This window comes from Neoarius graeffei, chromosome 25 (assembly GCF_027579695.1).
Source record: "Neoarius graeffei isolate fNeoGra1 chromosome 25, fNeoGra1.pri, whole genome shotgun sequence".
Lineage (NCBI taxonomy): Eukaryota > Metazoa > Chordata > Actinopteri > Siluriformes > Ariidae > Neoarius > Neoarius graeffei.
This window is the reverse complement of record NC_083593.1, coordinates 47512299-47536503: the sequence shown is the minus strand read 5'-3', so window position 1 is coordinate 47536503 and position 24205 is coordinate 47512299. Positions and strand designations below refer to the sequence as shown.

General features: G+C 40.8%; 2 protein-coding genes across 2 annotated transcripts in view; one reads left to right on the top strand and one right to left on the bottom strand.

The window, feature by feature from the left end:
• r3hcc1 (R3H domain and coiled-coil containing 1) overlaps nt 1-22114 on the top strand; it is a 108476-nt gene extending 86362 nt beyond the window's left edge. Inside the window, exon 9 of the mRNA XM_060908791.1 lies at nt 21815-22114. The gene's annotated coding sequence lies outside the window, so the exon portion shown is untranslated. The remainder of the gene's footprint in view (nt 1-21814) is intronic.
• loxl2a (lysyl oxidase-like 2a) overlaps nt 1-24205 on the bottom strand; it is a 107216-nt gene that overhangs the window by 30561 nt on the left and 52450 nt on the right. The window contains exons 4-6 of the mRNA XM_060908786.1: nt 17942-18150; nt 8725-8947; nt 3563-3746 (exon numbers count right to left, since the gene is read on the bottom strand). Of these exons, the coding sequence (XP_060764769.1) occupies nt 3563-3746; nt 8725-8947; nt 17942-18150 (616 nt within the window). The remainder of the gene's footprint in view (nt 1-3562; nt 3747-8724; nt 8948-17941; nt 18151-24205) is intronic.

The window sequence follows — 24205 nt, the reverse complement described above, 5'->3', positions numbered from 1 at the left end:
AGTCCCATGCGGATTCGCAAGTGTAAGAGATCAGCTTACATTTCGATTTCATTCATTACATACGGTTTCTACCAGCTTTTTTAGTTTGTATATATTTTCATTGTAAATAGAGTGTAAATATAGTGTTGTCAAGTTTGCTATCTTAGTTCCAGAAATTTCGTTTATTTGAGTGACTGAACTTGAACTTGAGGAGGCTAGTCAGCTAGCAAGAAAGCTGCGCACGGATGCCAAGCATTGCTGATTTAATTTTGGCGAAGCCATTTGCCAGTCTTCCTTTCGAGGAAAAAATTAAAATTAAGGAGCAGGGTAGACCAACGCCTCAAATTGACTTGGTGAAAAAGGTAGGGAATAATACTCGTTCCTTTCAGCTCTCCTGGTACGAGAAAGTGAATTGGCTAACAGCAAGTGACCCACATCAATAACAGTAAATAGGCTACTTTAGTAATATGTCATGGATGGACCAAAAATATAGAATCTATTTAAAATGTTTATGCTGAGTATATTATATTGGAATATATATATTTTTCTGGATATGAATTAAACACAGCTACAATTTGGAAAACATTTTTAAACAAAAACACAGCCGAGAACATTTCACACTACAGACCTGGATTAAAAGTGAAGGGTTATCAAAATTGTCAATAAAACATTTCTCAGTCAAAATAAGTAAAATATAGGGAAAGTGTCATTCAATGAAATGTGTGGCACCCAGCTCTATGTTTGGCTCCCCAAGGTCAGTGCTTGTGCCTATTCCAGAACACTCTGCTGTTACTGCTGAGGTTCCTGACAAAGAGCTGCTTTCAATAATGATCAATTTTTAAACATGCCACAATTTTAAAATATAAATTGTTAAAATATACCCCCCCACACACACACACCACCATCATGTATATTGGACAGTAGGCTAATGGGCCAAAAGAACCTGTTATTTCACAGTTTGTGACGCTGCCAACAATCAGCCAGATCAGAGGCAAGAGTATGGGCAAAATTGATGTGTTTTCTTTTAAAATCTGGAAATATCGTAACCGACCAGCCTCCCCTGTTTGAAAGACTACCAGCCGCCACTGGTGAGCGGCCATGTTGATTTGATGTCATTCTGTAAACGGGGAAAGAACTGGTGGTTGAGAAGACTACCCCAAGTTGATGAGTTGAAATTTCAAGATGGGGTGTTTCCGGTGGATTTTCCTGGTTGTAGATGGGAAATTATAAGTCGCAACTTCACGTCAAAAGCTGCATTAGTTTTAGCCAAGTGGGCGGAGTCAGACTGGGGAAGGGAACCATTTTATAACGTGTCATTCAACATTACAAACTGCACCTTTAAGATATTTAACAGTTATTCCACGGAATCGAGTCATACATGAACTGATAGCTGACGAGGCACGTAGCACCAATATTGAGTGGAATAACGATTTTATTCCATCCACACTCACTGGATTTTGAGAAACGGAGCATTTTTATTTTTTGCAAAATCCGATAAATAAAGCTTCATACAAAGCATCTGACAAAATCATTTCCGCTTAGAATGTAAACAAACCGGAGAAATGACAGGAGCAATTTGTGAAAAATGCGATAATAATAATTCTTGAAAAAAACAAAAAAACATTAGGTACCATACTGATACAGAATGGATTTTTGAATAACTGATAAACGATTTTGGATTAGTTCTCAGTCGTTCACTCAGACATTTTGGACACAACTCAAAAACATGTGTTTATCTGATATGAACAGATGGTGAGCAGATGTTGAGCAAGTTTTGCAGCTGGATAAGACTCCAAGGACTCCTTGGATCTGCCGATCCTGATCAACGAAGAGAATTTTTTAAAATCCAACTCCACCGAAACCGATGCGTGATGACGGACGGACAAACTGTCCGAGTCTGAATCAGCTTACATTACAACCTCCAGCAATGTTTAAGAGTTTACATAAAAGACTCTGTAGATAAAGTTGAGCCAAAAATACACAGTTGACTAAAAGCTACAGATTTATTTATTTATTACACTTCAGGTAAACACTAAACTGCAAACCCATCCTTTTAAAACAGAAAACGATCAGTTCTTTCATTTCATTTTCATTTCAAAATCGCATTTCTGTTCAATAGACTGTGCCGAATACGGTCATTTTGATCTGAGAGAAAGTAGTTCAATTTAAGCTAATGGCAAACTCATACTATTTCTTGTGTTTTCAAGAAGATTCCACATGAAAAGTCCACTCTTGTGGTCTTCATGACATCAAATGTTTTCATACAGCTGAGTTATTGAGTCATGATGCAGTGCTGATGTTTCTCAATAGGGCAGAACCCACAGAAGTTCAGCTAGCGTTTCATGCTAAGCGTAATTACAGTGTATCCTTAGCTGCATGGAGCCTTAGTCACTTACCAACACATCTGAGCAAAAATATCCATATTTCTGACACCGCTGTCTAATTTTCACTCTCACTGTGAATTTACATTGTTTGTAAAAGACGTAATAGTGATGTTGAAGCTAGCTAAAACTGTTACTATCGGTCATTATTGCTGTAAAATCTGTGCACATGAAACAGAACAAGTCTTAAATAGTAAACTCGCACAACTTGTGGTATATAGTACCAGTCAAAAGTTTGGACACGCCTACTGACTCATAGGTTTTTCTGTATCTTGACCATTTTCTGCATTGTACAACAATACTGAAGACATTAAAACTATGAAATAACACATGGAACATAGAGGAAATTATGTGGTAAACAAAAAAGTTTTTAAAAAACCAAACTGTTCTATATTTTATATTCTTCAAAGTATCCAGCGGTTATCTTGTCGATGCTTTGCACACTACTGGCATTATCTTAACCATCTTCATGAGGTAGTCACCTGAAATGCTTTTCAATTAACAGGTGTGTCTCGTCAAAAGTTAATTAGTGGACGAGTTTCTTGCCGCCTTAATGCGTTTGAGATCAAACAGTAAACAATAAATAATATACAGTAAACAGCCCTATTACTACTACAACTGCAGTAATCCATATAATGTCAAGAACCGCTCAAGTACGCAAAGAGAAACGACATCCATCATTACTTTTAAACATGAAGTGTCTTTTAATTAATAAAAATAGCAAATAAAAACATTGAAGGGGCGGCACGGTGGCGTAGTGGTTAGCGCTGTTGCCTCACAGCAAGAAGGTCCGGGTTCGAGCCCCGGGGCCGGCGAGGGCCTTTCTGTGCGGAGTTTGCATGTTCTCCCCGTGTCCGCGTGGGTTTCCTCCGGGTGCTCCGGTTTCCCCCACAGTCCAAAGACATGCAGGTTAGGTTAACTGGTGACTCTAAATTGACCGTAGGTGTGAATGTGAGTGTGAATGGTTGTCTGTGTCTATGTGTCAGCCCTGTGATGACCTGGCGACTTGTCCAGGGTGTACCCCGCCTTTTGCCCGTAGTCAGCTGGGATAGGCTCCAGCTTGCCTGCGACCCTGTAGAACAGGATAAAGCGGCTAGAGATAATGAGATGAGATGAGATGAAAAACATTGAATTGGAAGGTGTGTACAAACTTTTGACTGGTACTGTATGTACCATGTAGCGTTTTCATGACTGATACACACCTTGCCCCATTCGTGCCCCAGTCAGAGCTTCTTTAGCGGTGCCGAAGCCCAACTCTCGACACACCACGCTGGCAGCTTTCATGTCCCAGTTATCATCACACACCGTTCCCCAAATGCCATTCTTCAGCACTTCCACTCGACCTTCACCAATCTTCGCTCCTCCACGCAGACGCACCAGGGGTTGCTGCAGGAAAATATGAATAAAGTAGATATTTTTTAATCTAATTCATAGAAGAAAAAAAAAAATCACGGTCACATACAGTATGACAACCGGATCCTATTATAGTCCACATGACAAACTGAAGCTTATCCTCCTCAGTATGGGAAACTATGTAAACAGAAATCACTTTGCAGGTTCATTATTGTGCTAATATACCAACATGTTCAACATTTAAAAAATATTGGTTGGCGTTGAGTGGTATATCAGATATATTCCATTCAGCTAGCACGATATTGAATGAGTCGAAGACGAGTAGCTGAATGGAATATAGCTGATATACCATGAAAAAAGCCATTATTTTTTTTTTAATTATTATACATACAGGTACACATTCCTTTTGGGTGTTCAACATGTCAAAAATCTCTCAAAATTTTCCGTATTTAACGAAGCAAACCTGGCGGCCATGTTTGTTTACAAATTGTCACAGTCGCTTGCTAGCGTGGAAGTTTTACGTCTCCGACATGTGACATCATGTTGTCTTGACAACCATGCAATATCATAAACCATATTCAACGCTCACTCTCCATTGGGTAGAGTGACATATGTAGAAGAAGCGATATGCTAACAATATTGCATGCTATAAAACCAAATGAATGAAACCCGCTAGAAGGGAACAGAATACAGAATACTTTCATTCCATCAAAAAAAGTGTCCTGTATGTATAATAATTTATTTTATTTTATTGAGTGTTAGCTGTCCCGGGGTCACAACAGTGGAGCTTAAGTTAAAGCTGAACAGTCGACTGGACACTCGATCATATGACATTATTATCATTACAAGCCATTCTTTTCAGGGTTTTTTTTCTGACTCTGTCTACAATTCTGCCAAAAAGTAAACAGGAAGCTTTAGGTTGCCTGTAATATAAGATTAATTATATCTCTGAACAGTCTGGTCTGTGTTGAGAGCTTTAGTCCTGCTCTAATGGCACATCTACACTTCATGAAACAGCTGGAAACGGAGTGGGACCAGAATATTTGTGACAAAAATGTCCTCCATGTTGGTGCTATTATCAAATTAGCTGGTGATGATGTAAGATTTTAGCTGTGGCTAGCGATATCATGGTAACAAAACATAATAAATACATTACATTATTAAAAAATATATTATAAGTGATGGTGTAGCTCCAGGGTCATTAGTTCAATCCTGAGCTTGGGTTGTGGAGTTTCGCATGTTCTCCCCATGTCCATATGGGTTCCTCAGGGTTTTCCAGTTTCCTCCTACCTTTATAAACTTTCCAGGAAGTGGACTGGCTATGCTACTTTTGGCCCTTTTCCACTACCCTTTTTCAGCTCGCTTCAGCTCACTTCAGCCCGACACGGCTCGCGTTTCGACTACCAAAAACCAGCATGACTCAGCTCGTTTCAGCCCTGCTTAGCCCCTAAAACTCGCACCGTTTTGGAGTAGGGCTGAAGCGAGCCAAAGCGAGGCGAGTGAGGTTGGGGGCGTGAGCAGACACTCCCCTGTGCACTGATTGGTGAGGAGGAGTGTCCTCACATGCCCACACACGCCCCGCGAGCGCGCTGGGATCTGTAAACACCGCAAACCCGGAAGGAGAAGAATTACGAATTACGAGAATTTCTGAAGCCTTATGCGCCTCGCCTCATCTATACGCTCTTGCCAGTATCTGTTGCCGTTGTCGGTGACAGCAAGCCACAGCACCAAGACCAGCAACACTAACGACTCCATGTCCTCCATGTTTATTGTTTACTATTCGGGTCGTGAGACTACCGCTTAAAAGATCACTGATGTCACTGTTTGCGCTGCTTAACGACATCACGTGACGTCCACCCACTTTCGCTAACTCCACCCAATGTGTCCACCCACTTCCAGCCAGCACGGTTCAGCGCGGTTGTAGTCGAAATGCAACTCCAACAGCCTCGCTCAGCCCGACTCAGCCCAACTCAGCACCGCACGGCTCAGCCCGACTCAGCCGCGTTTGTAGTGGAAAAGCGGCAATTGCTTCTAGTTGTGAATGTGTATGCATGGTGCTCTGCAATGGATTGGAGGCCCACCCAGGGTGTAGTCCCGTTTTCACACCCAGGGTTCTCAGGATGAGCTACAGCTTCCACTGCAATCTTCACCAGGATGAAGCTGAATATAAATGAATGAATGATCTCATCTCATTATCTCTAGCCACTTTATCCTGTTCTACAGGGTTGCAGGCAAGCTGGAGCCTATCCCAGCTGACTACGGGCGAGAGGCAGGGTACACCCTGGACAAGTCACCAGGTCATCACAGGGCTAACACATAGACACAGACAACCATTCACACCTACGGTCAATTTAGAGTCACCAGTTAACCTAACCTGCATGTCTTTGGACTGTGGGGGAAACCGGAGCACCCGGAGGAAACCCATGTGGACACGGGGAGAACATGCAAACTCCGCACAGAAAGGCCCTCGCCAGCCACGGGGCTCGAACCCGGACCTTCTTGCTGTGAGGCGACAGTGCTAACCACTACACCACCGTGCTGCCCTGAATGAATGATGGTATATATAATACGCAGTAATGCAATGAGAATGACTTCCCATTCAGAAGTAAATGCCTCTAAAGCATTGGAGCTATTGGTAGATCACGCTAATTTACTCTAAATACCAAGTTTCACTTAAACAAATATTCTCACACTGAAAAACTGTAATGTGAATTGACAAATTCCACGAACAGTAATGCCATTTTTTCTTAAGAACATGTGCTGACAAAAAACCCAGTGTAACCGAGCCTCAGCTCTGGAGATGAATGAACCAAAACCATTGCTGTGTTTATTCAGAGCAGTCTTCATGGAGCACTTTCAGATGACAGGATCTGGCTGGAAGCATGTTCACTATGTAAACACACCATCAGTGTGCATTCGAAGCACTCTGAAATCTTACGTAATCCTTGTCTTTCCAGAGCCTTCAAAGCACTTTCCTGGAAATTCTTATGTGATGTACTGTTGTGTAAGGTTCCCAAGCATGGCTGGAACTGCTGAAGCTTCTCCTGAGCTTGATTTGAAAAATGGAGACCGTTCACTGAAAAAAAGTTACATGAAAATTATGTACGGCTTTCCTGCCAGAAACGATTCGGGTTGATGCTGGAAAAGCTTGAGGTTACATACACTGTTGAGTATGAAAACTATTTAGATAAGATGATACAGTGAGGCCACTTAAAACCACTCCAGACAAACTGGAAACGTGTGTGAAGGCACGTGTCTGCTTTGGAGTTAGCATTTTCCAGACGTTACATGGTGAGCTGCTTGCTGAAGATTTTTTTCTAGCAGGCTCCTTACTGTCACTTCTCTTTGTAATTTGACAGTAATCTGGCTACTGGGGAGTCAAGGACTTATAAAAAAAAAACACTGAGTGTCTCTAGCTGTTCATTTCAGTCTAACCACAGTGCCATGAAGCCACTTGGCTGCCATTTTGGCTCTTCTTCTTCACAGTATAAAAGGAATGCTTTTCTATTGACGCGATATAAACTAGAAGGGTATAGAGTGCATATCTCCGCCAAGCCTGAGTCCTGAGTATGACTTGAGTCCTGGGTATGACTTTAAACTGCAACCGGTGGTGAGTCTCAGGTCCAGGAGGACTTGAGTATTGGGGAAAGTGGAGTTATCCTTTAATCACCATTGCTCCCAGGTCTGCTCTGACCCAGAGTGGTAGCACCTGCCTGGGTTCCAGCTATGGGTTGAATAGTACATCACCAATAAGGCTCTGGCAGCAGGGCACTTTTCGGTGCAATGTGGCAGATGAACCCAACAGGGTCAATTGCACACCATCAGATGGCATGTGGAAGAGCCACTCAAATGGCCAATGGATGGCATCACTTGGCAAGTCAATTGTCACTGCGGGGGAAAACTTCCATACCTGTCAGGTTTGTGGCACTTTTGTGCACCATTTGGCATCAGGTCTGGAGGTCCAGAAAGACAACACAATGGGGGCACGGCATCATTTGTCTTACCTTACTGTGCAAGGCACTTCGCTATGAGAGGAGAATAGTATATGAGAGCTCACAAGGCCAGGCATTCCATGGCGGTTCAGCCAGGCCATTAGTACCGCTGCTGTGGGCAACTCTGTCGCTCTTGTGTGCGTTTCTGCACATTCTAATGAAGCAGTCATCATCACTAGCAATGGACAGCCAGTGATGATCTCTGCCAAGCCACATATTCGGATTTGCATCAAAATCTAATCAATTGTTCTTTGACCCATGGGCCACCTTTCCACCAAATTTCATCAAAATCTGTTCACTACTTTTTGAGTTACGTTGGGAACAGTCAGTCAAACAAGCAAATAAACAGAGCAGAAAACATAACATCCTCCTCTAAAGTTCACAGAGGTAAATATTCCCCAATACCAGCTGATTTTTTTTAATGAAAAATGAACATCAATGTCAATAATGGGGCAGTAATCTTAATCTTGCCTCCTATTATCTTTTATGTTACAGGTATAACTACAGAGGTGTGAATATTGCTAAAAAGAAAATGTTAGAAGGTAGAGGGGAAAAAACCCCAGAATGTTACCATAAAATCCCAGGATATACCTGTGGATGAGACAGCAATTTTTTGACCAAACGGACCACATTCCTGCCCACTTAGTTTTTATTGTAATTGGCTCACAAGACAGAGGCTTATAAATTCACAGGTCAACGTTAGATAAAGTCGGCTTGAAGTGAAAGTAACAGCTACCAGGAGCAAATAGGTGTCTTACGCATCTTGCGTCCTTTCCCCTTCAGCAAATCTGCTTTTCTGCGTGGTGCACTTTATTCACATTTGGTCTGACAGATGTTTCAGTTGAGAAAGCAGAAAAGCATAGTTTTCACGTGTTTCACGTTTAACTGTAGCTAGGAGCAAAAAACAGTAAACACTATGGCTGAACCGTAGATGTTTCTATTTATGGTTATAAAGTCAAAACAGGTTGGACCAAAGGGACACAGCTGTGCACTGGGGGTGTGTGGGGGTGTCTGTGTACCTCTGCTCTGTAGGCCTTCCTGAATCCTGAGGACTGTGTGGGTGCAAAGGCTCTTCCAGGAACACAACTGATCACGGCAGGCGTTCCATGGGCACATGTGGCATTCACATTTTTTACCACTTTCAGTGGTTTGCCCATCCTGCACTCGGTCAGATGAGCTTCATTTCCTGTGCAGTTCACCGAGAAACCAAAGTAGTTCTTCTTCCTGCGCTGAGAAAGAAGCCTACGAGAGGACAGAAATGATGATATTTACTGTCATTTCTATTTTTCTTTAATTTTACAGAACCATAAAGCTTCCCTTATAATAACAGCTAGTGAGTCCAGAGTACTAAATATGGTACTCAATAGCATGGGGTTAATCATGAGTACGAAATGTGCAATCTGTAATCATATTAAGAAGAAAATACAATTATTTGACCAAAAACTCAGCCCTTGATTTCATCACTGTTTCAGCATGACTCACAAAATACATACAGAAATTAAAGAAGGTGGTTAAAATGGCCGGCTCACGCTTCTCAGAATCCTCTGCACCAAGTAGCGAGTCACAATTTTCGATACTAGCAATATCCTAGCAGTCTAGGCCATATATCTTAATCTGCAACGTGAAATTGAAGATATTTTTCTCAAAATATCTATATTTTAAATTCTTTCGAGCAACCCATTCTGTTTTCGTATGGCTCTAATGGTCCAGAATTGGCTTCCGTGGTTTCACATGCTGCCATAAAGGAAAGAAAAATTAAGGCATATTTGGTTTAAAGTTTCCACATATGACACGTCAATGAAAAAAAAAATTGAAATGGGTTTTGAAGGGATCATGGCCAGTGAATATGCAGAAGTTTCACTGCTCAAAGAGCTAAAAGAGTAGCACTCATGAGTTTCCAAAATTAAAAAGATCCAACTGGAAGGTGGACAGGTAAGTTGGCCCCTTGGAAGATCCTATAAAAAATATTTTTGTTTTTACATCCATGAGAGCTATCACTCAAATTGACGCCTGGAGAAAACAAGTTATCTCACTGAGAATAATCTGATCTTCTATCTTATGGAAGCTTCCTTCGATCTAGAGAAAAGTAACATTTGATCACAAGTCTGGTTCTGATTCATTATCAGCGCATTCTTACACTACAAAAGAGAATATAGAGTGAAATGCATGTAGAAATGTAAAGTATGCAGAAAGACATGAGTTAGCAAGAAGAACATCCATGTGAAAGGCTTTTCCACATTGCAAAGATCTGAGGGATCGAAAGAGCTTGGCGATTATATCAGTGCTGCTTTACTATTTGAGAGATTATTATCTTACTCGATACATTAGCTAGAAACATTAGCTCTGCCATTTTACTCATTATCACTAGCTACTGCATGTTACCTACATAATTAACTATCCAAAAACAAAACACTTAGTTGTTTAATGGTGTTTAGCTATGAGTGAGAGGAGATGGATGCTTTCTGTGGATACATAAACGGAAATTGTCAGAACATGCTTAACACTGAGGCTTTAAAAAGCAGGATTTGCTCTATATTTTGCAACCTGATGATTAATAAGTTATATCAATACCCTAAACGTTAGTGTTGTAGTCAAGACCACCTAAACGGAGACCAAGTCATGATCAAGACCAAAGTGTATCAAGGTCAAGACAAGACTAAGACCAAGGCAGGGTGAGACCGAGTTAAGACCAGAACCAGACCAGTGTGTGTAAAAGGGGGTTGGGAAGGGGTGATGGCCGTTAATAGGAAGTAAAATTTCAAATTAGCAATGAGTCACGTTATTGGTCGCGTTTGAAGCAGGAAATTTTACATCTAATCACAGTAATGATGTTAACAAATAAATCATACAACGCAGTGAAATCCCCACAGTTGTGGGCTTGACTGGTCTTAATAAAAGCCCAAGTCCACTATGTCTGAGACTGAGACAAGACCAAGCCAAAATGTGGTCGATTCCGAGATGAGACCAAGAACTTCAAAAAGTGGTCTTGAGACCAGTCTCAAGACCAAGATTAGTCTCAAGTACCACAACACTACGAAACAGAACTATACAAAACCCTCTTACTCTGCACACACTTTGACCCTTTAAGTCTTCCGCTTTCCAGAAATTCATAGTTAATGTTCAAAGCCAAGCTTACATGCAGTTTGAATAAGTACACATCAATCCATGACCTAAAACCAAAGAAAGAGGGAAAGACCAGAACTGAGTAATGCTATAAATACAAGAAAACAGGAAAACGAAATGAACTAGAAATGAGAAAACACAGCTTGAATCTGTAGTAAACATGCACCAGGGTTCACCGCTATAGAGGATATAAATACACAAAGTAAAGAACAATGGGTGGAGGGAAATCAAAAGAGAGAGTGGGTTAACCAAGACAGGAAGTTGTGACCATAGAATACTGGGATCGGGCTACACCATATTTTTGTCTTTCACAATGGTCACTACGTCACATTAGGCAATCATAGTGCCATCAATTCTTGACATGTCTTGGTTCTGAGACTTGCAATGCTACAAGTTTGGTCCCGACCAATCATTGTTCATGTCCTTGTATGTTGTCGGGGCGGAGGGTCAAGAAATTGTTCATCATGGCTATAGAAGGAACGTCAAGAAATGCATTGTAGGAGTAAATACCAAAAATTCTGACATGCCAGGATTTTCTTCAGGGTGTTGTGCGTCACCCCAGATACCATATCACTGTTCTTTGGTTATACCACACTACAATGTCCGTTCATTCTTCTTGACATTTAGGTCCAATGCTAGAAATTTGTCTGCCACGACAAAATGGTTTCAAAATCAGGCTGAATGCTTGTAGTCTTATCCCAGTACAATAAAAGCACAAGCCAACAGGGCTGGAGAATGTGGCGAGTTAACTTAAGCCCCTTTCACACAGACTGGTCAAGGTGGGAATCGTATGCCTTTGTTCCGCCTCGTGTCCTGTGTAAAGCGTCTGAATGAGGAATGCTCGTTCGTTCTGTGTTGGTCTGCCTCTGAGCTGACTGACTGTAACAGAAGTTTCATGCCACTACTGTGGTTTGAATTTTAATTTAATCTGTTTATTTTTATGCACCCAAGAACAATAACAGCAAACGTTCCTTTAAGGAATTAAGTTAATTACATAGTTAATTTAAGTGCTTTCAAAAAACAACAAAACTGACCATGCGTAGGGGTTAAAAGTCAAAACAGTGTTGATATATTGAAGATATTGTGAGTACTTTTGATCATTTTAAGCTTCATCTCATCTCTCATCTCATTATCTCTAGCCGCTTTATCCTGTTCTACAGGGTCGCAGGCAAGCTGGAGCCTATCCCAGCTGACTACGGGCGAAAGGCGGGGTACACCCTGGACAAGTCGCCAGGTCATCACAGGGCTGATACATACGGTAGACACAGACAACCATTCACACTCACATTCACACCTACGGTCAATTTAGAGTCACCAGTTAACCTAACCTGCATGTCTTTGGACTGTGGGGGAAACCGGAGCACCCGGAGGAAACCCACGCGGACACGGGGAGAACATGCAAACTCCGCACAGAAAGGCCCTCGCTGGCCACGGGGCTCGAACCCGGACCTTCTTGCTGTGAGGCGACAGCGCTAACCACTACACCACCGTGCCGCCCCTCATTTTAAGCTTTTTTATGATTAAAAAATAACTGGAAGCAGATGATCTGGTGTTGAAAATATGAAATCTAAAAATATATAAAATAGCTTAAATAATATAGAAAATATTCAAAATAAAATATAAAAATTAAAATGTAAAAAAAATATAAATATATAAATTTGTTACTATATAGTGTATTTTTATGTCTGTTTTCTGGAGACATTAAATAAAAGTATCATCAATCTCATTTCAGGAGCTTCTTAGCAAACCTATATACTACGATTTATTCTGTCCACATTCACTGGCTATGAGCAATCATGCACTCTGATTGGCTACGCTACTACTAGGATATCAGCTCATATATCGTGAGTAGAGAAAAACAAAATGGCGGAGCATTTTGCTGAACCAACTGAGGACGAAATAAAAACTCTACTCGAAAACAAAACCCCAAAAATACAAAAAAAGCAACAAAATATGGAATAAAAGTATTCGATGGTAAGAATATATATTTTTTATTTTTCAAGAATTATTATCGCATTTTTCACAAATTGCTCCTGTCATTTCGCCAGTTTATTTACATTCTAAGTGGAAATGATTTTGTCAGACGTTTTGTACAAAGTTTTTATTTATTGAATTTGCAAAAAATAAAAATAAAAATGCTCTGTTTCTCAAAATCCAGTGAATGTGGATAGAATAAAACCGTTATTCCACTCAATCTCATCGTACATGGATTATAGCCAACTCTGTGCTACGCGCCTCGTCAGCTATCAGCTCATGTACGACTCGATTTTGTGGAATAACTGTATATATACGTATTGTTTATAATAGAAATGTTTTTACAAATTTAAAAGCCCACAGTGTGAGTATTTATAAGACCGCACTGTTTTTCCAAAAATATGTCAAAACCCCTGTTACACACACACACACACACACACACACACACACACACACACACACACACACACACACACTTTCTCTTTCTCCATGGTTCGTTCCAGAAATAATTCAATGCTTGTTTGGTTTCTGTAACTACTGTTTAGCCAAAAACATTAACGTTCAAATAACTTTAAATGAATGACAGTGTGTTGAGAGGTCACTTAATCATCACACACAGGAAGCTCAATGTTAGATTAACATTATTTTACTCTCAGATGCAGGTCAAGCTGAACTTTGGCTTCTGTTAAACTCTGGAAAAAGTCCTGTTCTCTTTCATTCTACACTTTTATTCTCTGTTCTGGAACAGCACTTACATATTTGCCATATTTCAAAAAATAATTGGCACCTTTTCAAAGCATATCTTTGAGTTCAGAGCACTAAACACACCCTGAACACTAACAGCCACATGTTTAAGATTTTAATATTAAGTATTTCACATTTCATAAATGTAAACTGGGTCCAGCAATGCCTTTCGGGAAGCCTTGTGCTGTCGAAGTCTACAGCAAATTTAAATTCGATCCCTCACCTCACCCCTGATTTCAGTTAGACAATCTAATCTAAATTAAATTCTGATGTAATTTCAATTAGGTATTCATTGAAATTATTATTCCAAATATTATTTATATATGTACATAATTTATGTAGCCCTGTGATGACCTGGCGACTTGTCCAGGGTGTACCCCGCCTTTCGCCCGTAGTCAGCTGGGATAGGCTCCAGCTTGCCTGCGACCCTGTAGAAGGATAAAGCGGCTAGAGATAATGAGATGAGATAATTTATGTATTTTATATCCATATAATTTGAATTATTTATATGAATTTTATGAGTTAGAACACTCATTAGACACTTTATTGGGAACACCTTTACACCTGCTCATTCATCAAATCATCCAGTCAGTCAATCATGTGATTGTGATCATGACTCAGTGACTCTGACCATGGTGCCAGATGAGCTTGCTTGAGTATTTCAGAAACTTGCACAGAATGGTGTGGGGAAAAAAAACATCCAGTGAGTTTCAGCTCTGTGGGTGGTTCATGAGAGAGAGTTCAAAGGAGGAAGGCCAGACTGGTCTGAGCTGACAGAAAGGCTACAGTAACACACATAACCGCTCTTTACATCTGTGATGAGCAGAAAAGCATCTCAGAATAAACAACACATCAAACCTATATAAATTGCCAGTCAAAAGTTTGTACACCCCTACTCATTCATAGGTTTTTCCGTATTTTGTATTTTCTACATTGTAGAACAATACTGAAGACATCAAAATTATCAAATAACATCTGGAACATATATGGAATTATGTGATAAACAAAAAATGTTTTTGAAAAAATCCCCAAAAATGTTTCATATAGATTCTTCAAAGTATCCAGCGCTTTACACCTTGATGATGCTTTGCACACTATTGGTATTATCTTAATCAGCTTCATGAGGTCTTCACCTGGAATGCTTTTCAATTAACAGCTGTGCCTCATCAAAAGTTAATTAGTGGACAAGTTTCTTGCCTTCTTAATGCGTTTGAGATCAAACAGCAAATAGTAAAGAGACTGTGGCTAAAATTACAGTAATTTGCACTAGCTGACCTTTGTCAAGTGAAGGTCAAGGAAAAGTTGTGCCCTGCCACCCTGAACAAAATAAAAAAAAAAAAACCTGATTGAAAATATCATGAAAATTGACAGAGTTTAAAGTGACTGAAAAAAGCCCGTTTTTCATAGATCATTTCAGATCAGTGATCCAGATCAGCACCAAAAGTCATAGCAACTTAATTCAGCCCATAGGTATTCATGTGAAATTTTGTGATGATTGGTTGAAAACTGAGGGAGAAATAGCATCCTAAAAAATGTTAGGATAATAATAATAATAATAATAATAATAATAAGAAGAAGAAGAAGAATCTCATTATCTTTAGCTGCTTTATCCTGTTCTACAGGGTCGCAGGCAAGCTGGAGCCTATCCCAGCTGACTACGGGCGAAAGGCGGGGTACACCCTGGACAAGTCGCCAGGTCATCACAGGGCTGACACATAGACACAGACAACCATTCACACTCACATTCACACCTACGGCCAATTTAGAGTCACCAGTTAACCTAACCACCGTGCCGCCCCATTTATTTATCATTTATAATTTATATTTATAGTAATAAATCAACAGAGCTGGGAAGTTTTTATCAATGTGGTTTAAAAGTGGGCATGGCCAAAAAATCCCTTCATTTGCGTATGTAAATGAACCAAGAAGTCATCCAATGACAGCAGTGTATGCAAATGAGGCAGGTAGTGATCCAATCAGCATGTTTGTGGGTGGAGCCTTTCCGAGGTAGCACTCCTACAGTCTGAGCTCAGAGCTTTTTTTTTTTTACTTTTTTACCTTTTCACCATGACCTTGACTTTGGCCAGATGACCCCAAAAATTTTGGAGGTTCTATTTGAGACCAATGCCCATCTATCCTGAAAGTTTCATGAAGATTGGTCCAGCCGTTCTCCTGTAACATCGTTAACAAAAAAGAAAGAAACAAACAAACAAACAAATAAACAAACCCAACCGAAAACAATACCTCGCCTCCTGGTGGACTCCGTCCTGGGCGAGGTAATAATAATAATAAGAGAGGAGGAAGAAAGTAGAAAGATCCTGAGTGAGAGTAACAATTGCATCAGCGCTGCTAGTGCAAATTAATAATAAAAATACAGTAAATAGGTCTGTTCGACACCACAACTGTAGTAATCCATATTATGTCAAGAACTGCTCGACGAAGTAAAGAGAAATGACATCCATCATTACTTTAAAGGTCGACTGCCTTTCAGATTTTTCAAGTGTAGATCATAAAAAGAATTCTCCCTGATACCCAAATGTTTTTGGTTAGTGGACCGAAAACTACTGAATTCGAATCACAGACTTCCAATTTCATTAATTTTTTTTAAAAATAGAACAATTAATAAGTTTAGAGACATGTGGTCCGAAATTCTCTGCTATTTTTTCCTGCTTCACCATGACCCAATTCAAGATACTATGTCATGCATCACGTGGTGGGCTTTCCCCGTTCGTGCAAGGCATTGTGGGATACAAATTTGAAACAGGAGAGAAAAATGGAGGACATGAGTGTGTGAATGAAAACTTGAAAGACCGACTACAGTAACAGAAAGCGAGACGAAAATGTGTTATGTTATATATGAAGGAAAGGAAACGCAGGACCAAACTAATAAATATCAGAGGTCAGTGAGCACCTCGGTGTTCATCATCAGCGATAGAATGATGGAACTGTCAGTGCACGGTCAAAGGTAAACCTGTAAACGGCAGTAATGCAACACTGTGGATGCCAGCTGCTGTAAAACCCAAAAGAAGAAGAAGGTGGTAAACCTGCATATGTGCACACTGGACTTCCTCTGTCTGCTTCACTACATGAAGCGAGTGATTTCATGCACATTATTTGCTAGAGAATTCCCTCAAATTAAATAACTTCCCAGCCACAGAATGGCTTGTTTTTTTTTTTTTGAGATATTACAGAAATAAACATATATCACAGGGGCGGCACGGTAGTGTAGTGGTTAGCGCTGTCGCCTCACCGCAAGAAGGTCTGGGTTCGAGCCCCGTGGCCGGCGAGGGCCTTTCTGTGTGGAGTTTGCATGTTCTCCCCGTGTCTGCGTGGGTTTCCTCTGGGTGCTCTAGTTTCCCCCACAGTCCAAAGACATGCAGGTTAGGTTAACTGGTGACTCTAAATTGACCGTAGATGTGAGTGTGAATGGTTGTCTGTGTCTATGTGTCAGCCCTGTGATGACCTGGCGACTTGTCCAGGGTGTACCCCGCCTTTCGCCCGTAGTCAGCTGGGATAGGCTCCAGCTTGCCTGCGACCCTGTAGAACAGGATAAAGTGGCTACAGATAATGAGATGAGATGACATATATCACAATGACCAAATTTCAGAAGGAACTAAATTTCACCAATTTGATCAAATCGAAAGGCTGTCTAGCTTTAAGACATGAAGTTTCTTTTAATTAGAAGGAGAAACCTTTATTTGTCACATGCACACTTCAAGCACAGTGAAATTCCTCCTCTGCATTTAACCCATCTGAAGCAGTGAACACACGCACACACTCAGAGCAGTGGGCAGCCACTCTACAGCGCCCAGGGAGCAGTCAGGGGTTCGGTACCTTGCTCAAGGGCACTTCAGCCCAAGGCCGACCCACATCAACCTAACTGCATGTCTTTGGACTGTGGCGGAAACCAGAGCACCCGGAGGAAACCCACACAGACAAGGGGAGAACATGCAAACTCCACACAGAAAGGCCCTCGCCGGTCGCTGGGTTCGAACCCAGAACCTTCTTGCTGTGAGGCGACCGTGCTAACCACTACACCACCGTACCGTACCGCACCGTGTTATTAATTAATAACAATAAAGAAAAACATTGAACTAGATAGAAGGTGTGTCCAAACTTTTGATTGGTCCTGTATGAAGGGCAAATATTTTTTCACCCTACTTTATTCTTTACTCCCATTCAGTATGCAGCAACTTAGATATCATTTGTAACTCCTGTTGATGTTATGTTTAAGGAGACCCAAAATACTCTGTTCCGTATTCACACCTTGTGTTGCCTGACTCATGCCAATCCAATCAAAAGAAAAGAATAATGCCATGTCTCCTGCTTTTGCTCTCTTGAATTCAGGTGACTGTGTGGCATTGTGGCATTGGAGCTCACTTAATGTTGACTTACTTGTAGGCTTTAGTATTGAAACCCTTCACTCCAGGGAAGCCGAACGTGCCACACACTACACGGCTGTTCTGTGGAGTCCAGCTCTCGTCGCAGATCTGCCTCCATTTTCCTCCATCCTTCACTTCCACAAAGCCCTCTGTGATTGGGATACGCTTACGGTGGGAGTAGGTGGCTCTGATACGTACATCTTCAACTAGCACATCCAGAGTCTGAGAGAGAGAGAGAATAAATGTTCCATTTGGTTGAAATGAAACAATGAAAGACACTTTATGCGTTCAGTTCAGTTAATGAACGCAAACAATTATTTTTATGAAAATCAGACAAACTATTGTCCAAGAACTGATGAGAAACAATTCCTGGTTCTTCACTCAGACATTTGGACCTTGCTCAATTTGGATAGACAGAAAGTTTTCAACTAAACCAACTGGTGATATGAACAGATGGTCGAGGTCTAAATCAAACCCAGACTCTGTGGAAAAGCAGGAATGTGAAAACCTCAATCGCTAGATGCAAACAAGCAGAACTTTATGCAAATATCAAAAGATGAGGAAAGAGGATGGAGGAAAGGGGTCTTCGACCAGCTGCTCTGTGTGGTTTGGTAAGGAATTTTTGCAGTAAACCAGAAAAGCTGCTGGTGTTAACCATTTAATTTCCACTCAGGTGAAAATGAGCAAAGACATAAAACAGTAAAAAAAAGATATCCCCAACATTTTCCATGCTTTTTTTCCACCCTTGAGCAGTTCTAAATATTTATTTGGAGAATTCTCGTCACCTCAGACAGTTTTTATGTTTTTATATTTTTTCATCTTTTTCTCCACAAACGACTGTTTTGCAAAATAAATTATAATCAGATAAATTTACGACTCTAAGTACGCTAATTGAGTTGTTGATATCAAGTTCCTCAAAACAATTTTTAAAGACATAACCCCCCCCCCACCCACAACACACACTTTTCTTTGCAATGCTAAATATGTTTCTGTCATGATCTGATTTATTCTCTTCTTCATGGTTCATAGTTTCAGTGCAGTGGACACGGGATAAACTGCTCTAGGTTTTGATTAGTTTCTAAAAAGGAAATTGTGTCAGTGGAACACACTCGAAGCCGATTTTATTTTAGGTACAGTAGGTACACAGGCAGGGATGAATACATTCATATGATTCAAGCGTGCCAAGGTTGGAAGCGAGATGGTGTCTTTATCCATCCATCCATTATCTGTAGCCGCTTATCTTGTTCTACAGGGTCGCAGGGATGTCTTTATTTTAATTAGTTTTAAAAAATTTATATAAAAACTAATTTGTTAGTTTTTAGCAGTTAATATGAAAGCTGCCTGAGGTGTCTAGAAGTCATCCAATAAGTGCTTAGAAAAGGTGAAATATCAAAAAGGATGAACTCCCCCTTTAAGATTTTAAAAACATTACAAAGATTAAATATTTTACAAGAAACAACGGAAGATTTACATATCTACTGGGTGGTGCGAACTGATCCAAAAGGCAAGAATCTGTGGTTTTAATCAATAAATCAGGATTGATTAATAATGTCCTGTACCGACACCACTGAACACTTTTCTCAACAATTGTTCAACTGGAATTCAGGAGTTGGGAGAACTGAACCAACATGGAAACCTTCAGTCATTTGTCTACGGTAACCACTTTATTGTGATCAGGGTCATGGTGAACCCAGCCAGAGCTTATCCCAGGAACACAGGGAGTGAGGTGGGACTACACCCTGAATGTGACACCAGTGACACCATTACAGAGAACCTTACACACATGCACACCTAGAGGCAATTTAGAGTCAACAACCCACCTACTGTGGGGAAGCCATGGCCTAATGGTTAGAGACGCAGCTTTTGGACCAAAAGGTCACCAGTTCAATTCCCTGGACCAGCAGGAATGGCTGAAGTGCCCTTGAGCAAGGCAACTAACCCCCAACTGCTCCCCAGGCCACTTTGGGCATGTATGTCACTCTGGATAAGAGCATCTGCTAAATGCCTGTAATGTACTGGCATGTTTTCTGGAGAAAACTAAAAATCCACTTGAACATGCACAAAAACTCCAAGCACAGGATGGAATTTGGGATGCTGGTAGATGTTCTATGTTACTAGAAGATTGCTTCTGTGTTACTGAGCTCCCTCCCAATCCACCAACTGCTGTTCTTTATTATACAATACCAATAGGATGTCTCCTGGGCAGAATTTAACGCAGCATAAAAGTGGATTATCTTTCATTGGCCAGAATCTTACATTATCTTTTGTGCTTTGTATTCAATCAGAACACAACAGTGGCGCGCCCACCTTCCAGGATAACAACTCTATGATGCACATGGCCAAATGTGTGTGTAACATGTTAGACAAGCCTCATGTTAGAACAGAACAAAGGGATTCTTTGAACTGAAAAACTTCACCAGATCTCAATCCCATTGAACTTGTGAGAAAACTGGGACAGCTGGTGAACCACTGAAATAGGCACCATGAACTGGAGCTGAACTGCACCCAGTCAGTGGAAATGGGCTAACAGGAACTCCTAAGACACTGGCAAGATCCTTACCTGATAGGATTGGTGCTGTTATTAAGGTAATGATATTAAGGCATGATCAGTTATGGACATGCGTAAGTAGTTCAAAACATCAGTATGTGATTAAAATGTGTTCTGTTAGTTTCAGCATCAAAATGATGTCAAAATATATTCTGTATGTAATAGTTTATTCTTTCCTGGCAAGGGTACACTCATTCATTAATTAATTCATTCTGTATACTCCTTATCTACTTTGGGTCACATGTGAGCTGGAGCCAATCCCAGATGACACTGCGAGAGGCACCCTAGACAGGTCACCAGTCCATCACAGAGACACAGACAGCCATTCACACTCCCATTCACACCTATGGACAATTTAAAGTAGCAAGTTGACCTAATCCATAAGTATTTTGACTGTAGGAGGCATTTACAGGCATTTAGCATACGCTCTTATCCAGAGCGATGTACCACTGAAATAGGCACCCAGAGCACCTGGGGTTAGGTGCCTTGCTCAAGGGCACTTCAGCCATTCCTGCTGGTCCAGGAAATGAAACCTGTGGCCTTTTGGTCCCAAAGCTGCTTCTCTAACCATTAGGCCATGGCTTCCCCCTAAGACATGGGAACAATATCCAAACTCCGCCCAGAAAGGCCCTGGTCTACAGCAAGGTTCGAACCCAGAACCTGCATGCTATGAGGTGACTGTGCTAATCACTGCACCACTTGTGCTGCCCACAAGGTTATGTGCCTTTCAACTTGCACAGTGAACCCCATCTACCATCATTTGAAAAATAAATGACTTTGATGTTTTGTTGCCCATACCTCACTAAATTGGAGATCTGGTTAGCAAGATTCATCTAAACTGTTATAAACAGCAACCACCATAATGACAAACTGCTCATCAAATTCAATAAAGGCCTAGTCACATGAAACTGAAACAAGCTTACTGTATACTGACATTTGCTAGTTATGCAAAGTAGGCTAGCTAGCTGTTTACTAGGCATGTAATGATATATCATGTGATGATAAATCGCAATACAAATTTATGATGATTTGAATCAATGAAGTAAAAAAAGAATCATGATTATTATCAGGCTGCATAATCTCTTATTTTTTTCCTCACTGTAATTGCGTTGTTTAGAGAGCAGAGGGCACAATGACGTACAATAGTGGGACTACACGTGACTTCACCATAGGTGAAAGTAGCACAGCTCTAATGCAGTTAGTAGAGGTGGAGGGAGGTATGGTTGAGCGTTGTTTTGGTAATGGACAGCAAGGCCATGGGAGGTGAGTGGCAAAGCAATTACTGTACACCTGGGTTGATTAACAGTGATGAGTGTGCGTTTGTGTCTTCTGTTGCAGTGATAACCGAGGGCTTAAAGGAGGAGAAAAAGAGCTGAAAGGAGGAGAACTTGAGATACAGCACAGAGCTGCATGTGTGTTCGTACCCTGCCTGTCTCCATAAATCAGTTTTCCAACTTTCCTGAAGTGTTACACCACAACAACAACAACACACACACACACACACACAAAAACAGATCTAAAATGGGAAAGAGCTGTTGTGTGATTGTGTACAAATAGATTTAACAAGAAATTAGAGCTCTATTTTTACAGACTGCTGAAAACTATAGAAAAGAGAAGCAAATGGAGGAGGTACAAATGTTCATAAAATTTTAAGAAAAGGTGTATTTGTTATTAATTTTTTTCAATTTCAATAAAAGGAATATTTTGCTTAATAGGCTACTCAGTATCATGGATACTATTTACACTACAAGATGGTTTGGAGTTACACTACCATTCAAAAGTTTGGGGTCACTTTGAAATGTCCTTATTTTTGAAAGAAAAGCACTGTTCTTTTCAATGAAGATCACTTTAAACTAATCAGAAATCCACTCTATACATTGCTAATGTGGTAAATGACTATTCTAGCTGCAAATGTCTGGTTTTTGGTGCAATATCTCCATAGGTGTATAGAGGCCCATTTCCAGCAACTCTCACTCCAGTGTTCTAATGGTACAATGTGTTTGCTCATTGCCTCAGAAGGCTAATGGATGATTAGAAAACCCTTGTACAATCATGTTAGCACAGCTGAAAACAGTTGAGCTCTTTAGAGAAGCTATAAAACTGACCTTCCTTTGAGCAGATTGAGTTTCTGGAGCATCACATTTGTGGGGTCGATTAAATGCTCAAAATGGCCAGCAAAATGTCTCGACTATATTTTCTATTCATTTTACAACTTATGGTGGTAAATAAAAGTGTGACTTTTCATGGAAAACACAAAATTGTCTGGGTGACCCCAAACTTTTGAACGGTAGTGTACTTTATGTTCTAGCAGGGGTAAAACACACTGCTACTAAATTGACTAAGCTACTAAGTCTTCAACATGAAAGGAATCGTACAAGGAGCCATGAACACACAGATTCATTTCTCCATGATCTCATTTGTGATAAATGAGGAATTAAAAATAAAATGTTACAGCTGTTGCCTGGGTCAGTGGAACAGAACGTTGCTAAGTCCTACAGGAACACTTGAAGTTCTGTGTGGCGTTAACACACAACGTGACCGCTGTATAAAAACCACACGTATTTGAGCCGTGCTAACTTGAAGAACACCTGTGTTTGATCGCTGTCAGGTTTTTTCCATGTGTTTGGAGCAAAAATAGCGAGACGGTGAACCTGTTTCACCTTTAATCTGCCTTTTGAAGTAAAAAAAAGTCGACACCAGGAAGCATTTAAACCACCCCAGACATCACAAATTCCATTAACTACTCCTAAATTATTTTTAAAAAAAGAAATACTGTTCAATGATGATCACTTCTTTTTCTGTCTGTGTGTGAATAATCAGAGACCTGTATGACTGGACACGGTGTGTGTGTGGGTGGGTGGGTGAAGGGAGGTTTTTAGTGCAGACATTCCTCCACTGCGGAGCTGCTGTTTCACATCCCACTTCTCTCACACTTCCAGACTCACAATATTTACATAGCACTAATATTCCTGCATGTGGCCGAGGAGCAAGGAGGAATGCGTGTATGTGTGTGTGAATGGTTACCGTCCCAACAATATGGCAAATCACCCCAGTCTTATTCACTTCCTGTCTGGATCACATTGGTCAGGCATGTGTGGAGATTGAGGTAGTAGAAACAAAGGGGATTTCTGAACAATTAGTGTGTGCTGGTGTTCATGAATTAGAGAGAGAGAGAGATAGAAAGTGAGTCAGAGGGAGAGCTGGAAGCTGATATGTTTATTCCCATGTTAGCTGCCCTTTGGAAAGAAACGCCCATGTGAGAAACATCAGTAAACACACACACAAACACACTGCAAGATCACACCATCCTACCAAAGACAAGAAGCCCACAGCCAGATGCCATTGTGTTCTTTAACTCAGCGTGAGGCAAATACACACTGCTGCTGCTCAATTTCACCATGCTGTGTACGTGTGTGCGTGTTTGAAAGAAAGCACGTATTGTTTCGGCTTCAAACTCAAGTCAGAGGTCACCAGGTCACCTGTTCCTAATGCCCTCTGACTTCAAATGACTTCTGACCTCTGACTTGCCCATTCGACATGACGTTCCCAGTCATCACAGTGAATGGCACAGAATCTGCACAGGATCTGTGGCTGATTAAAAACTGCATTGATTTGTATTTCTGGAAAGGTGAGATGACACCCAAATAACATTCAACCCAAACCCGAACTAACACAAGATAATGAAGCAGTTTGAAAAACAGTTGGTAGTAAAGGTGTCATTTTATAGAC